Source organism: Dromiciops gliroides, chromosome 3, assembly GCF_019393635.1.
Source record: "Dromiciops gliroides isolate mDroGli1 chromosome 3, mDroGli1.pri, whole genome shotgun sequence".
NCBI classification, from domain to species: domain Eukaryota; kingdom Metazoa; phylum Chordata; class Mammalia; order Microbiotheria; family Microbiotheriidae; genus Dromiciops; species Dromiciops gliroides.
In genome coordinates, this window is record NC_057863.1 from 512,850,673 (window position 1) to 512,868,437 (window position 17,765).

At 38.1% G+C, this 17,765-nt stretch overlaps 1 protein-coding gene across 1 annotated transcript in view; it reads left to right on the plus strand.

The window, feature by feature from the left end:
• Window positions 1-17,765, plus strand: part of AMOTL1 (angiomotin like 1) — a 167,850-nt gene that overhangs the window by 102,156 nt on the left and 47,929 nt on the right. The window contains exon 6 of the mRNA XM_043994938.1: window positions 967-1,056. Coding sequence (XP_043850873.1) covers window positions 967-1,056 — 90 coding nt within the window. The remainder of the gene's footprint in view (window positions 1-966; window positions 1,057-17,765) is intronic.

Sequence of the window (17,765 nt, forward strand, 5' to 3'; positions counted from 1 at the left end):
ACTCCGAGATGGGAGATTAACTACTCTAGAGTTCTGAATATTTTAAAAAGGAAGGAAGGAGGTCATCCTCTAAACTCCACCTTGTCTTCCTATCATCAACAAGCCTTTATTTAGTGTCTATTACACATACTACATGGTAGTAACAATTCCCAATTATGTTTCAGGTTTTCCTTCATCAAGAGCCATCTATGTATGAGACACAGTCCCTCTGTTTGTATTTGTTTAACTGAACTATTCAAAATGAATAAAACATTTGGCCCCAAGATATGCTGTTGAATAAATTTAAAAATGTGTCAGATGGCTCACTTAAGATCAGAAGTTTCTACCCTGTGTGTATGTCCCTTTTTCAAGTTACATATATACCTCCTAGGTGTGTATATATGTATATATATAATACACACACACACACACACACATATATATATATATGATACATTATATGTATGTAAACCAAGATATCTATATCTGTCCATCCATCTATCTATACCTCCTAGGGGTTTGGAGATGTTGGCACCAGTCCTGTTTGAAATTCCGATCAGAGGGCTTTTCCTCTGACCATGGCATTGGGTTTCAGAATGGGAAGGCTGAGCCTCCTGGGAAGGGCCCTCTTTTCAGTAGGCTTCCTGTCTTGGCATGTGGGAGAGGAACAAACATCCAAATATGCCTTTCTCAGAAACTTTCCTGGAACTTCAGTTGATGCCCCAGGGACTAGACTTACATTAATTTGGTAGAAGTCACCAACTTGAGGCTACCCTTAGAGAATCTTCTTTTTATGACTTGGGAACAGAAATATCATACTTCCCCAAAGGTTCAGGAAGATAGCATTTTCACCAGTTTCTTGACCTTCAGGCTTGCCTCATTTTTTAGCTCCTGCCCTCCTCTTGGCACCCATTTTGTTTTCTTGGTAGACTGATGATTTTATATTCATATGCATTTGTTTTTAAAGCATTTCCTGTTTATGTGTAGACCGACTGGAGACTGCCATCAGGCAACTAGCCAGCAGAGAATATGATGGGCATGAAGATAAGGCAACAGAAGGTCATTATGCTTCCCAAAGTAAGTATTCAAATTTATTTATTCTGATTTTTTTTTAAACTTGGGCAGTGGAAGAGAATCATGATAACTTGGAGAGAGACTTTTCTGGTATTTGCATCTACCCATTAATTCAGCATGTAACCTGCTTGGACCACAGACCAAGTATTCTTTAAGCCTGCCAAATGTGGAGCACAGGGAAATATTACTGTCACAAATTTAGTTTTAGGTTTAGCCTCTCCTCTGTGATTTATGATCTCTCTCTTTCTTTGGGTAAGACTCCAAAGGTGGGGGATAGGGAAGAAACTTTACCATACTTTTGTACATCAGACGTGTTAACCCTTGATGTTTACTTTTTGTTGGGGTTGATCTGGAGTGGAAAGGGAGCAGGGACCTATTGTTACTATAACTGGCTCTCTGGCACTCACTTATTTCTCATAAGTGAGTAGCAGTTCCCGGCCCTCTGCCCTTAAATGCATTTGAGTTACAACAAAGTTGTATTCCCCAAATAAATGGTAGAAAATGCTTTTATTCTGCCTGGAGCAGTTGGGGAGATATTTCATTAACACAGGTAGCTCCTGAGAAGCTATTGATTAAGGCTTAGATTATTGAAAGTGAGATTATGCTTGAAATCAGAATGGGAAGGGATATCGGAGGTCATCTAGTCCAAACTCACATCTGGACAGGAGTAGTTTTCACAGAATTCATGAGAAGTGGACATTGCATTTTTGCTTGAAGAATGATGGGGAACTCACTATCTCTTGAGGCAGTCCATTCTATTTTTGACAGCTCAAATTTCTAGGACATTTTTCCTTAAATCAAACCTAAGGTCTGTCTCTCTGTGATGTACGCTCATGATTCCTCCTTCTGCCCACTGAGGATAAGCAGAATAAGTTGAATCCTTTTTCCACACAACAGCCCTATAAATCATGGAAGATGGTGATCATGCTTCCTCTCTTTTCCCTCTTTTTCTCCAGGCTAAATAAGCAGTCCTAGTTTCTTCCAATCAGTCTTCTGTGGCCTAGTTTTGAGCCTCTTTATCATCCTGCCTACCCTTCTCCAGCTATGTACTGGCTTAACAATAGCCTTCCTAAAATGGAAAACCAACTATCCCATGATATTGTTATTTAATTCCTGGATAGAACTCCAAAGCTCGGAGGTAGGGGCATAATTAGTTAAATCTTCCAGTAACTATTGCCATATTTTATCTTCTTTTACAAAAATCTTCTTTGGTCAGGTTTACATTTGGGTCAAAACCCCATTTGTTCCCCATTAGTTTTGGCTTCTTGTGTTAGTACCCCAGTATCTCATTCCAGAATATTTTTCCCCAAATTAAAAAAAATCAATATATTTATTTTGTTTTTACAACACCTTTATTTCCATTTTTATTTTCCTTCCTACTCTTCCCAGAGAGCATCTCCTCTAACAAAGATCCAAGTTTGTTGCTGAGGAAGAAATGAGAAAGTGTACATCTCTCCTTCCATTCTTTGTAAAGGTCGAAAACTATGAGGGGGAAGCATAGCTGATGACATCAGACTCGGCTGTTGTGCTGGCTAGTTTTGCTGAATTGTTTTCCCCCCTCTTTCTTATCCTTTGGATTTTGGTTTTATATATTTATATTGGTTCTCTAAATATTTTGTATATCAGATTCTTACTAAAGGTAATTTCCCTCCAGTAAGCAACTTCCCTTCTTATCTTAGGTGCATTGATTTTGTTCATGCAAAAGCTTTTCAGTTTTATATAATAAAAGTTATCCATCTTCTCTTTGGTTGCCCCTACCCGTTGTTTGGTTACTAATTTTTCCTTTACAGAAAATGTCTGCTTGAAGCTCAGAATGGTAAAATGCCTTGTTACATACATAGTATCAGAAGAGGTATTTGAACTGAACCCTTCCTTTCTTCAAATCTAGCTAGCACTCTATATATTAGTCATACTGTCTTTTTCTGCCCACCTCAAATACCCATTCATATTCTAGATTTTGTCATTTTTGTTTCTTTGACATCTTTTGAATCCATTTTCTCTCCATCCACAACATAGCTACCACCCTGGTTCAAGCCCTCATCACATCTTGCTTGGACTAAGACTCCTTATTGATCTTTCTGCTTCAAGACTCTCCCTACTCCAAACCATTCTCCAAATAGCTGCCAAAGTAATTTTCCTAAAGTGCACAACAGATCCATTTTACCTCCCTAAGAATTGATCTAAGGTTGAGGCTTGACAGGAAAGATTGATGATATAATAAGGGGGCAAGGAACTCAAGAGAACAGCGTAGAGTTGATTGGTTCATCAATGGGTCAAGATGGGGAAGAGAGGAAAGAACTGGGAAAGAGCCTAGGAAAGGGCTGAGTCCTGATTAGAGGTCATGGTGAGGATGGAGAACAAGATTTCGATTGCAAGGCAGAGGAGAGGTGGAATAGAATGTCAATCTGATGGGTGTGAGGTAGAACCTTAGAGTTGCTTTGCTTTGCATTTCTCTGATTTGGAACATTTTTTTATATGGCTATTAATAGCTTGAATTTCTTCTTTTGAAAACAACCTTTTTACATCCTCTGACTGTTTATTACTTGGGGAATTGCTTATATTCTTTTAAATTTAGGTACATTTAAAATTTTATTTTGGAAATTAAATATTAATCAATAAACTTACTGCAAAGATCCCTCCAGTTAACTGATTTCCTTCTAATTTTAATTGCATCAGTTTTGTTTGTGCAAAAATATTAACTTATCTAATCAAATTTGTCCATTTTATCTTCTGTGATCCTCTCACTCCCTTGTTTGGTAATGAACTCTTCCCTTATCTATAGATTTGGAAAGTCATTTCTTTCTTGTTTCTCTAATTTGTTTATGAGGCAAACTTTTATACCTAAATCATGTCTTCATTTAGAGGTTATAATGATACATGGTTTGAAGTGTTGGTCTTAACCTATTTTTTTCCAGACTACTTTCTAATTTTCCCAGTAATTTTTGTGGAATAGTGAGTTTTTATCCCATTAGCTGGAGTCTTTGGATTTATTGAACACTATGCTACTATGTTCATTAACTTCACCAAGTTGTGTATCTAATCTGTTCCATTGATCAACATCCTAATTTTTAATATGTGTTAAATCATTTAAATGATTACTGCTTTCTAATATAGTTTGAGACATGGTGTTACTCGTAAATATTTTTTCTCAATCACTTACATAGCTTTCCTGATATTAGAGCTAAGAGACAGTTCTAAATAGTTTTGGTGATTACTGCTTATGTTATTATTTAAGGTCTGGAAGAAATGTTATTCTTTTTTCCCCCATTTCCCACATATTCCCCATGAGATCCTAGACTTTCTTTCTGCAAATGCATTATGTTATTATTTTGCATAGATCTGTAAGATAACCTCTTGATAGTTCGATTGTTATGACATTGAATTTGTAAATTAATATTGGCATGGCCCAACCATGATGCTGAATATACCTTCAGTTATTAAGTTATTCTTGATTTCTTTGAGGAATGTTGTATAATTTTATCTATATAGATCTTAAATGTGCCTTGGAAGATTGACTGAAAGATTTTTTAAAAGCATTTTGTAGTTATTTTTGTTGGTACTTTTATCATGTGAATGTCTCATTTGGTTTCTTTGCTGGTTCTCTGAGGTAGTAAGTTACCATGCATTAGCAAATGGGGATAGTTTTGTCTCTTTTTGCCTATTTTTATGCCCTTAATTTATTTTCCTTGCCTTATTGCTAACTCTAGCTTTTCTAGAACTATGTTAAATAACAATAGAAAAAGGAAGCTTCCTTGCTTTACTGTTATGTTGATTGGTAAAGCTTCTAGTGCTTAGCCCTTTCAAATAATGCTAGCTTTGGGTTTTAGATATCTATTTTTTATCATGTTAAAAATGCCCCTCTACATCTGTCCATTAAAGAGGTTTTAGTATAAACAAGGCTATTGAGTCTTTTTCTGCAACTCTTCATGTAATCCATGATGACTTTTAAAGACCTGTCTGTCTGCAATTTGGCATTAGTACCATCAATTGTTCATTGCTCCAGAACATCAGCCTGGCCTATTTATTCTTACAGACTCATTAAATTAAATCCTCATTTATTACATAATCTGAGCCCTTTCTCTAAGTGAGAGCTGTGTTTGGAATTTCAGCATGTTACTTGTAAATTATAGTTTGTATAGAGAGAAGAATTGCAGTAGTGTCAGGAGTATAGATGGGTTCACACTTTGGCTTTTTGCCTGGGGACATTGAGTTGGAATCACCCATTTCAGGTCAGAATGGAAAAAGTCCATCAGAATTGGTCTCATCTCCTGGGCCTCTGGCAGGAGCTTTCTAGAACTAGCTCACCACAACTGAGCAGCAGTGCCTGGTGTTCTGTGAGCATGGAAACTTTCTTGACACCTCTTAAACCTTCTGGCTTGAAGGCATGGCACAAAGGAGATGGGAAAGGGGGCCCCTCTAGCTGAGGGAGGATTTCTAGCAGTGAAAATGTGACTCTGCTTTATCTCAAAGTCAGAATCATTCCCTTCATATGAGGTCCCAGAAATCGACCAGCTGCATTTCAAATGTTTTTCATCTGTGATGTATGTGATAGGCAAGAAATTGAATACAGTCATTGTGCTTGAAGCAAGTAGGTTAACTGATGTTGGGCTAATTTTCTCACTTAGCCTTCACCCTGTATACTTTATGCTTTCCAGAGGGCTTCCCAATCACCTTACTTTCCTGACATTAGAACTAAGAGATTTAGTGATACTATTATTCCCACTCAACAGATAAGAAAACTGAGTACCCTGCCAAAGGCCATTCCCTCAGGTATTTGTGCCATACCCACAAGATACACCGCAATTCATTCACACTTTCTGGTGCATAGTAGAAAGCAGATCTCCATCTCCCCCAAACTGCTTTATATTTACTACCTTATGTTTTCTTTGTATTTATTCTGTATAAACTTCTGTATATCCTGGTTTTCTCTCCCTTATAATGTAAGTTCCTTGAGAGTAGGGATTGTTTCATTCTTTGTATTCATATCCGCAGTTTCAAAGGTCCCAGCACAATGCCTGGCATATAGTTGATGTTAAATTACTGTTTGTCAAGTGATGACTGATTGATAGGTGTATTCTCTTGGCTTTGCCAAGAATTTAAATCCAATAGCTACTGATGAAATGAAGAGAAGATCAGAGAATAAAACTCATGGAATCAGAATTTTGAGATGTTTTGAGATGTCATGGATGAAACTTATATAGATAGCCTTAAAAAAATCTTGGTCCTTAAATCTAAAATAAAACAAAACAATTTACCAGTCTTTTGGCCAGACTGTTCCTTATCTCCCAGCTACTCCTCATTTTGCTCACCCCTTTCTACATTCTCTGCATCCCCAGGTACGAACATGTCGTCTTAAACCCACACATTCCTTTGGATGCTTTACAAAATGGGAAAAGAAAGGAGGGACAGAGCTTCTAGAATTTCTCTTAAGCCAACTGTGCATGGCTGACCTACATCAGCATGCTTCTGTTTTCTCATCTGTACAATGGAAGTAACTATATCTTTCCTTTTGACTGTAGAGGGAAGAAATTCAATAAAAAGTGTGAAAGCATTTTATGACACAGAGCAGCAGTGTCATTAGAGGGGCAGTATGGTGTGGTGGGGTGAATGCTGGATTTGGAATCTGGGGGAACCTGGGATTGACATTTGCTGGCTATGGGTCTAAGAGCAAATCACTCTTGAAATTCTCCTCTTTTAAATGAGGTAATAACAATATCTTTAGAGCAGTTAGGTGGATAGAGTGCTGGCCCTGCAGTTAGGAAGACTCAGGAATATGAGTTCAAATCCAGCCGCAGACACTTAATAGTTGTGTGACACTGGACAAGTCACTTAACCCTCTTTGCCTCAGTTACCTCATCTATAAAGTGAGCTGGAGAAGGAAATGGCAAAGCACTCCAGTATTTTTGCAAAGAAATCCCCAAATGGGGTCATGAAGGGTCGAATGAAACTGAAAAGTGACTTCATAACAATAAAACAATATCTTTAGTAACCTGCCTTACAGAGTGGTTTGTAAGGCTCCAATGAAATAAATTATTTACGAATTATGCTTGGCAATGCTTAAGGCACTATATGTCATTTTTGTCATTGTCACACTTTTCCTGTGTTATTGATATTTGGATCAAGTTTGCAGGTATAGTAGAATAAAGAGAATAACTAGAATTTTTATAGCGCCTATTATGTGCTGGGTACCATGCTAAGTGCTTTACAAATATTATCTCATTTAATCCTCACAACCACCTTGAGAAGTAGGTGCTCTTATTACCCCCATTTTACAGTTGAGGAAATTGAGACAAACGGAAGGTAAGTGATTTGCCCAGGGTCACACAATTAATAAATATGTGAGGGGCAGCTAGGTGGCGCAGTGGATAGAGCACTGACCCTGGAGCCAGGAGTACCTGAGTTCAAATCTGGCCTCAGACACTTAACACTTACTAGCTGTGTGACCCTAGGCAAGTCACTTAACCCCAATTGCCTCACCAAAACAAAACAAAACAATAAATATGTGAGGCTAGATTTGAACTCAGGACTTTCTGATTCCAGGGACAGTGCTCTATCCTTTGTGCTGCCTTCTTAGCAGTTACAAAAATGCTGAGAGGTCAGTAAGCAGTTTTGTGTGTGTGTGTGTGTGTGTGTGTGTGTGTGTGTGTGTGTGTGTGTGTGTTTATACCTTCACTTAAAAGCACAGAAATGCATGTAACCACACCTACCTCTTTTTATGGTCACTCAGTGGAGTCACGGAAGGTTAGATCTGGGAAAAGGCAGACACAGTCTGGCCCTGATCCTTTCAAAAAACTTTTTCAGCCATGGTTAATAAGGGGTTAAGGAAGTCCTGTTTACTATTTGGTGATCCAGAATTTGCAAAAAAAACCCCAAAAAACCAGATGAAATAGAGGTCTAGAGAGTGACTTGTGACTTGCACAATTACATGGTCCATTAGTAACAAAGTCCCAACAAAAACAGTGGTAACACATTTATGTGACACTTAATGGAACGCTTTACTTACAGGAAGTGTTTGAGATGGTAATATAAGTATTGTTTCCATTTCACCAATGAGGAAATTGAGTCTCTAAAAGGTTGAATATCTTGCTTGCTATCACAGTAAATGCCAGAACAGGGACTCAGACCCAACTCATCTTTCTCCGTGTTTCATCTTTTTTTCTTTTATACCACAATCTCTTGTTGCTGCTCATTATGTCCTCCCAGATTTGTAAAAGTTATGTTTTGTCAGAGTAAATCGTAAGTATATCCATTGCCCATGTAAGAGTCATACTTTTCAGATGAGTCTTTTGAATCTTGACATTTGGCTTAGAAATAGGTAAAGCAAAACAGCCACCCCTCTTGGTAACATGGAGGACAGAGTCACAGACTCTTTGAGATAGAAAGGACCTCAGAGCATATTTCATCCAGCCTATTTCTGAACAAGTCTCCTCTACAGCATGTACAAGGGTCACCCAGAATTTTTTTCCACAGACCCTCTGCTTCTTTCTTTACTCTTTCACTTTGTTAAAACTCTTAATTGTTAGGATATTTTTCTAACATTGAACATACATCTGTACAACCACAACTCTTTCTACATCACATGAAGAAAGTTACATGCTGCTTCTGTTATGTCTATAATTCTGCCCTCTGTGGCCAAGCGGAGCAAACCAAATCCCTCAACTATATGGCTATATATATATTTTTTTTCAGATGGATTCCCCTAAGTCTTCACTTCTTCAGGCCAAACATTTCCAGTTCCTTCAGCCAGTGGCACCTCCACCATCTTTTTCTAGGTTCTCTCTTGATTATCAGTGTCATTTTGAAAATATGGCATACACACATCATTTGTCTGGGGTACAATACCTTGGGATTATTATCTCTCCATCAGGGAAATAAGATCAAAATGTACAGGCATTGGCAAGTATGTAGTAGAGAAATAAAGTCTAGTTGGGAAATGAAAAGTATCATCCCCATCTTATCTCTAGGCCTAAATGTGTAACTCCTACTCCTACTCTATCATTTCCTTCAGGGCCAGTCAAGTAGAAGATCGTGAGAAATTCTACTGATGAACTGTTTGTTTCACAGTTGATAAAAGGTTAAAATACTCTTGACCTTTTTGTTTGAGTTCCAGCAGTGAGGCGCTGGATTTTTTCCCTTTTAAAAAGGCTGTATGTCAGCCTTGACTGTCTTCAGCTTGACTCCTAAAGAAGGACATGGTCATCCAGATAGATTAAGGCTTCCTTTCAGTTTGAAAAGTGAAGTGAATTCAGTCCATTCCTGTTCTCCCCTCAGGGTTCCTATGTTTAATATAATATATTCACAACTTTTAAGAAGTATTAATATTTAGCTCATTATTTAGAGTTTTCTGAATGTAAAGATTTTTTTCCATTCTTATATTTTCTCTCCTTTCCCCTTCCTTCAACACCCACTTTTCCCCTTCTATGTGTTGCAGTGATCCTTTCGGAGAAGGCTGAGAATATTTTTTCCCTTTTTTTAAAAACAAGTGATGGGGCAGCTAGGTGGCACAGTGGATGGAGCACCAGCCCTGGATTCAGGAGGACTTGAGTTCAAATCTGGCCTCAGACACTTAACACTTACTAGCTGTGTGACCCTGAGCAAGTCACTTAACCCCAATTGCCTCACTTAAAAAAAAAATGATCTCCTAGCTTAAAGGGTAAAGATAACCAAACCCTGGGAAAATTGTTTCTTTGCCCTTTTATGTTAATACTTCTTTGATTGCTTAACACACATCAGAACTATATTTACCAGTTTTGAAAGAGACATATTACTTTGATTATCATTTTTGGGGAGACTGGAATTGTGACTTTATTGGTGTATAGAGAAATTCTGGTTGGAAATTCCCTCTAGTAAAATAACTTGGCAGTTGATCTGCAAGCTATAGTCTTTTTGTTTTTGTTTTTGCAGGGCAATGAGGCTTAAGTGACTTGCCTAGGGTCACACAGCTAGTTAAGTGTCAAGTGTCTGAGGCTGGATTTGAACTCACATCCTCCTGAATCCAAGGCCAGTGCTTTATCCACTGTGCCACCTAGCTGCCCCCTGCAAGCTATAGTCTTAGAAAGATCTCTCTCTCTCTCTTTTTCTCTCTCTCTCTCTGTATATGTACACACACACAAATATATGTATACACTCATGTATATATCTATAGCTATCTCCCTGTCTCTTTATATATTTGAACCCAGGAATTCCTGACTCCAAAATTGACCCTCTGTCCCAACATACCTCTCTGTCTTTCATTACATTATTGTTTCTTATGATTTCTTAATATATTGTCATTTCTAAATCTTAAATATTTTCTGAGAAAAGAGAGCCTTAATCATGTTTTCCAAGGGATTAAATCTTGCTGATTATTTTCTCTGAGGAAAAAAAAATAATAGGACTAAGTCCTCCAATAAACTAATGATCTTTGGGGCCAGGCATTTGAATGCTAAATTGTTGTATGCAAAGTAACTACTATATGTGGAGAAGGGTGAAATTTCACTTTTATTGGGGTTTTAAATTCACTTCCCAATGAACTGCTAGGATTTAGTAAAGAGTTTATTAGTCCTGACATGTTTGTCACTTACACAGAGACAAGAGGACCAAAGTTGCCACCCTTTTGACACTCTGGGTTTGGAACTCCCAAAGAAACTGAGACCTGTTCAAGTTAGTTTCTGATGGGCAAAGGGTAATGTTTCTCTTTCTAAGAAAAAAGGGCTTATGCAAAAGAGAGGAAGAAAGAGAAGAAACAAACAAAAAAAGACCCCAAGGGCTTCTTGGATGTCCAGTGATTCTTACAAAACAACATTTTGATGAGTTATGGGTAAATGAGTCAGAAACATATGGACTTGATTTCTCTTAAAATCCACGTGGGTTTAAAAACTTAAGAGGAAAAAAATGATCTGGGCCAGATTTATTTAGGGTCTGGATTAAATCCAGGATTTTGAAAAAAATATTGATGTATTTCATTGTCATTATACCTTATTCCCTTCCCTTTCCCCCCGCCCCAGAGCAAAGGGCCTTATGATAGTCCTTGAGTCCTCAAAGAACCTGAACAGTTCTAAAATAATATAATAAAAAAGCACTTCTGAGTTTCTTATTCCTGGCAGAGCCAGATGGGAAGAATATCAGAAATGACAAAGACATCAGCACTAATGCTACTGACTCAGCTGGAGTGTAGGGAGATCAAGGAAGATTGTGCTGATGGCTCATTGGATTTCATTACATCAAGTTGTGTTGGCTTCCATCTATCTTCATTGCAAAGGAAAGAGCAGATGTTGTTCCAGGATGTGGGGTGTTACTTATCTTTGTCTCCCAATCAGGCTCTTTTTTATGTCTGATAGTTTATGAAGAATAAACTCTCACTGAGTATAACATCACTCAAACTTTCTCTTTTCTCCAATGCATCGATTCCCAACCTGATTAGGAGACGCCCAAGTTCATATTTAGTCAATCGGTTAGTCTTTTTCTTTCTATTTTCCAATAAACCCTTAAAAACCTAAACTTGTTTTATCAGTGATTTTAGTCAGTTTCCCCCAAAACTGGGGGAACAGATTAGAATCCACATTTAGAATCTTAAATTACACAGTCAGTACGCCTCTTTTTTTTTTTTTTGTAAAGCTCTCAGTATGTGCCTGGCACTAAGTAAGATTTGAAGGTACAATAAAAAGAGCAAAAACTAGCACCTGACCTCAAATAGCTTGCATGCTAATAGGGATAAATCACATGCAAACAGCTCGGTAAACAAAAGTTATGGTTCAATTCTCAACAATCCTCAGATAAGGAACAGTTTTAATTCTTCTCATTTTAAGAAGTAATTATGCATATGAATTCTTTGACTCAGGAAAACCAAGTAAACATTTAGGTAGACTGTTGGCTTCTAGTAAAGGTGTGATTTTTCAGTCCACACCCTAACACTTGCATTTTTACACTGTGATTGTTGGATTGTTTCATTGTAAATGAAGGTGGCGCTGGCTTTCCACTCATCAGGAATGCTGAATGAGAGATTCTTCTTCAGGGATGAATTGTGCTATTTACCCATTGAGGTCCTTTCTGTCTTTGAGATTCTTGAGTGATCTTAAGATTTGCATTTCAGCCAGATATGGGTCATCTGTCTAGGCTATGTGATGTAGGCGAGCAAAGATCGCTTTTTGGACTCAATGTCCACCATGCTGGGCTGAAGGGACAAAGTTGCTCTTTAACCAGAGGAGATGTTATTTCGCTGATTTTGTGTTGGAAGTCCATTCTCAAAGCACTAAATAAGTATGAGCTGTTATTATCCCGTTTTCCCCTAAGAGTATTTTATTTTATTTTGGTTTGTTTTGTTTGGCAGTGCATTGAGGGTTAAGTGACTTGCCCAGGGTCACACAGCTAGTAAATGTCAAGTGTCTGAGGTCAGATCTGAACTCAGGTCCTCCTGAATCCAGGGCCAGTGCTTTATCCACTGCACCACCTAGCTGCCCCGCTAAGAGTATTCTTTTACCTTGACCTTATAGGCTCAGGTTCAGAGCCAGGGGTCATGTGAAGATATTCACTGACTGATCTACTACTATTTTGATCAATGACCAGCACCTCCATTTTTCTCTTCATTAATAATTGCCCCACCTCAGAGAGCTATAAGGAGTAGTAATGAATATAAAGGGCATTCTACAGTTCAGGCCTCTGATTTCACTGGTATAGAGAACCAGTCAGTAACTCCATCTCTCCACTAACTCAGTAGGCATCAGAGCTACTACACCCACCAGCTGTGGAGGGTCAGTGGCTCTGTAATTGTTATCTTTTTTTTCTGGGCCTATTATTTCATAGATAAATAGATTACCAGGTGATTAGGTCTATTAATGCAGATTAGACATTAGCCTACAACTCATAACATTGGAATGAACCTTAAGAGGCCATCATATCCAATTCCTTCACTTTACAAATGAAGAAATTGAGGCAGAGATAGGTTAAGTGACTTGTCTAGGGTCACAGAACCAATAAATAAATGAGGCAGGATCTGAACTCAGGTATTTCTGACTCCAACCCTAGCACTCTGTAAGGGGCTAAAATTCTAGCTATACTGTCTAAAATATCCAGTGAGTGGTCGCCAATAAATTATAACCTTTGGCAAGAGTTTTAGACTTTTAAGCATTTATCAAGGAGAATAAGAATTTGGTGGAGAGAGAGAGAGACCTAGATTCATCTATCTATCAAAGGGAGAACACATTTTTAGCTCCACTCTCCACCAGAGTCCAGATGAAAGAGAGCGAGAGAGGCAGCCTCGCCCCCTTTTCTTCCCACAAGCCAACATCACTTCCTGATGCCAAAGAAAAGCCACATGGCTTGCCCTCAGGCACCTTCTTCTCATGGTGGAGCTTTCCTACAGTTGCTCTCCAGCAGGTGGCATCATTCCAATCGTTACAACTCTTATCTACTACTCTTAACTCTCTATCCACTATAACATGCTGCTTTTCTGTTTATAAAGTATATAATGGGGGGTGGCTAGGTGGCGCAGTGGATAAAGCACCAACCCTTGATTCAGGAGTACCTGAGTTCAAATCCGGCCTCAGACACTTGACACTTGACACTTATTAGCTGTGTGACCCTCGGCAAGTCATTTAACCCCCATTGCCCTGCAAAAAAAAAAAAAAAATTAAAGTATATAATGCACTTGTAGGATCATAGGTCTGGAACTGGTAGGGACCTCAGAAGATCTCTAGTCCAACCCCCTAATTTTTTTTCTGCTCACGCAACTACAAATCTATTATGTACAACTTGCTCTGTGCCCCCCCCCCCCCGCCCCGCCATGGCTAGCATTAGACACAAATAGGTATGTGTGTATATGCAAAAATATTTTCTACGCATACTTCTATTTCTCAATTCTTTCTCTGGATACAGGTAGTGTCTTTCTTCATATGTCCTTTTTATAAATAAAGAAATTGAGGCTCAGGGAGTCCAGTGACCCACCCAGAGTTCCTCACCTAATTAGTGTCTGAAATGGAATTTTAATCCAGGTCCCTTCAATCCAGGGCTAGGGCTTTCCTCACTGTTCCACAGTGTTTCTGTAATGCTTCTGTAGACCCCTTGTTATCCCCCTCCCCCTACCAAACCCTTCTCTGTGTCTATTTTAGCTCTCTTTTTCCATTGACCAAGAAGAAATGGGCCTGAGTCCCACCAAATGCCAAAAAGTAATGCAGAGCTCTGCTGGATTTGTAATGCGAAGCCTGTCACCGCTTATGCCCACTTGATCATCCTTGACAGGCAGCATAGAGAAACCAGAAACCTTCATGACAACCAGAAGGGAGGGCAGGCTTCAGGGCCTCTGTTTATATACATACATATCTTTTATCCAAGTGCAGCATTCCAGTGACTCGAATCAGACAGTGGCTTTCCATGGTTAAAGGTACAGGCCAGATACAATGAGGAGCTGTCTTTGGTTGGTGGTCTTGCCTCGATTCCTGTCCCCACAAGTGCAGGATAGGCTTTAGTTTTTGTGTTGTGGTTTTGTTTTGTTTTTAAATCCCTTTTTCATATCACTGTAACAGAGTTTAAAAGCTTCTCCACTGGAAATATACAAACCATGGAGACAAGTGCTTATATGGAGAATCCTGGAGCTTTGTTATAGGTTTCCCATGTCCATGGCTCATCTTTTTTTAAAGCTTTATTTTAAATTCCAAATTCTCTTCCTCCTCCTCCCCCATCCGTTGAGAAGGCAAGAAATACCAGGGATCATCTTTTGAACCAGAGGGCTGGACAATAGTACTTCCTGTTCTCATAGGAATGAGGGGTGAACCTAAGGCTAAAACCTGCCTTGAGAATGGGTTAGTTTTGTGAGCTCTTTGGGGCCTGAGAGTAGCTTCAGAGGGTCTTTTCTTTTTTCTTTTTCCTTCCCCCTTCCCCCTTCCCCCTTCCCCCTTCCCCCTTCCCTTTCCTTTTTCCTTTCCTTTTTTTTTTTTTTTTTTTTTGCAGGGCAGTGAGGGTTAAGTGACTTGCTCAGGGTCACGCAGATAGTAAGTGTCAAGCATCTGAGGCTGGATTTGGACTCAGGATCTCCTGAATCCAGGGCTGGTGCTTTATCCACTGCACTACATACCTGCTCCAGAGGGTCTTAATTGGCACCAAGAAAACCTAATCTTTTCTGACAAGTCAGAATCAGGAAGTGGCTTTTGCATATATATGAATGAATGAAAAAGCATTTATTAAGTATCATATACCAAGCACTGTGCTAAACACTAGGTATACAGATACAAAAGAGAACTTACTAGTCCCTGCCCTCATGGAAACTACATTGTTTCTAATCTTAATAGTATTTTTTCCAGTTACATGTAAAGGTAGTTTTCAACATTTGTTTTTATAAGATTCTGAGTTCCAAACTTTTCTCCCTCCCTCCCTTCCCTCCCCCTTCCCCAAGACAGCAACCAATCTTATATAGGTTATATATGTACAATGATGCTAAACATATTTCCACATTAGTCATATTGTGAAAGAAGAATCAGAACAAAAGGGAAAAACCTCAAGAAAGAAAGAACAAAAAAGTGGAAATAACGTGCTTCGATCTGCATTCGTATTCCATAGTTCTTTTTCCAGATATGTTTAGCATTTTCCATCATGAGTCTTTTGGAATTGTCTTAAATCATTATATTGCTGAGAAGAGCTAAGTCTATCACAGCTGATCACACAATATTGCTGTTACTATGTACAATGTTCTCTTGGTTCTGCTCACTTCACTCAACATCAGTTCAAGTAAGTCTTTCCAGGTTTTTCTGAAATCTGCCTGTTCATCATTTCTTATAGCACAATAGTATTCCATTATATTCATATACTACAACTTGTTCAGCCATTCCCCAATTGATGGGCATCCCCTCAGTTCCCATTTCTTTGCCACCAATAAAAGAGCTACTATAAATATTTTTGTAGATGTGGGTCCTTTTTCCTTATTTAAGATCTCTTTGGGATACAGACCTAGTAGTGGTATTGCTGGGTCACAGGGTATGCACAGCTTTATAGCCCTTTGCTCATGGCTCCAAATTGCTCTCCAGAATGGTTGGATCAGTTCATAACTCTACCAACAATGTATTAGTATTCCAATTTTCTCTAACATTTATTGTTTTCCATTTTTGTAATATTAGCCAATCTGATAGGTGTGAAGTGGGACCTCAGGGTTGTTTTAATGTGCAATTCTCTAATCAATAGTGATTTAAAACTTTTTCAATTTTACTATAGATAGCTTTAATTACTTCATCTGGAAACTGCCTGTTCATTTCCTTTGACCATTTCTCTCTTTTTTTTATTTAAATTTTTTTATTTTTTTATTTTTTAGTGAGGCAATTGGGGTTAAGTGACTTACCCAGGGTCACATAGCTAGTAAGTGTTAAGTGTCTGAGGCCGGATTTGAACTCAGGTACTCCTGACTCCAGGGCCAGTGCTTTATCCACTGCGCCACCTAACTGCCCCCCTTTGACCATTTCTCAATTGGAGAATAATTTGTATTCTTATAAATTTGATTTAGTTCTCTATATATTTTAGAAATGAAGCCTTTATCAGAAACACTGACTAAAAAAATTGCTTCCCAGCTTCCTGCTTTCCTTCTAATGTTGGTTATATTGGTTTTGTTTGTACAAACCTTTTTTAATTTAATGTAATAAAATAATCTATTTTGCATTTCATAATATTCTCTATCTTAGTCATAAATTCTTCCCCTCTCCATAGAGCTGAGAGGTAAACTATTCCTTCCTCTCCTAATTTGCCTATGCTATCACCCTTTATATCTAAATCATGTACCCATTTTGACCTTTTTTTGGTATACAGAGTAAGATGTTGGTATATGCCTAGTTTCTGCCATACTATTTTCCAGTTTTCTCAGCAGTTTTTGTCAAATAATGAGTTTTTATCCCAGAAACTAGAGTCTTTAGGTTTATCAAACAGCAGATAACTATAGTCATTTACTACTGTGTCTTGTGTGCCTAATCTATTCCACTGATCTTTCTTAGCCACTCTTTCTTAGCCAGTGCCAAATAGTTTTGATGACTGCTGCTTTATAATATAGTTTTATATTTGGTACAGCTAGGCCACCCTCCTGTGCATTTTTTCATTAATTTCCTTGATATTCTTGACCTTTTGTTCTTCCACATGAATTTTGTTATTCTTTCCTAGCTCTGTAAAATAATTTTTGGGTAGTTTGATTGATATGTCACTGAATAAGTAAATTAATTTAGGTAGAATTATAATTTTTATTTTATTAGTTTGGCATGAGCAAATGCTATTTTTCCGGTTATTTAGATTTGATTTTTTATTTGTGTGAAAAGTGTTTTCTAGTTGCGTTCATATAGTTCCTGGGTTTGTCTTGGCAGGTAGACTCCCAAATACTGTATATTGTCTACAGTTTAAATGGAATTTCTCTTTTATCTCTTGTTGCTGGGCTTTGTTGGTCATATATAGAAATGCTGATGTGGGTTTATTTTATATCCTACAACTTTGCTAAAGTTGTTAATTGTTTCAAGTAGTTTTTTAGTTGATTCTCTTAAGTAAACCATCTTATCATCAGCAAAGAGTTATAGTTTTGTTTCCTCCTTGCCTATTCTAATTCCTTCAATTTATTTTTCTTTTACTATTAAATCTAACATTTCTAGTACAATATTGAATAATAGAAGTGATAATAGACATTCCTGTTTCACCCCTGATCTTATTGGGAATGCCTCCCCATTCCATATGATGCTTGCTGACGGTTTTAGATAAATGCTGCTTATTTTAAGGAAAGC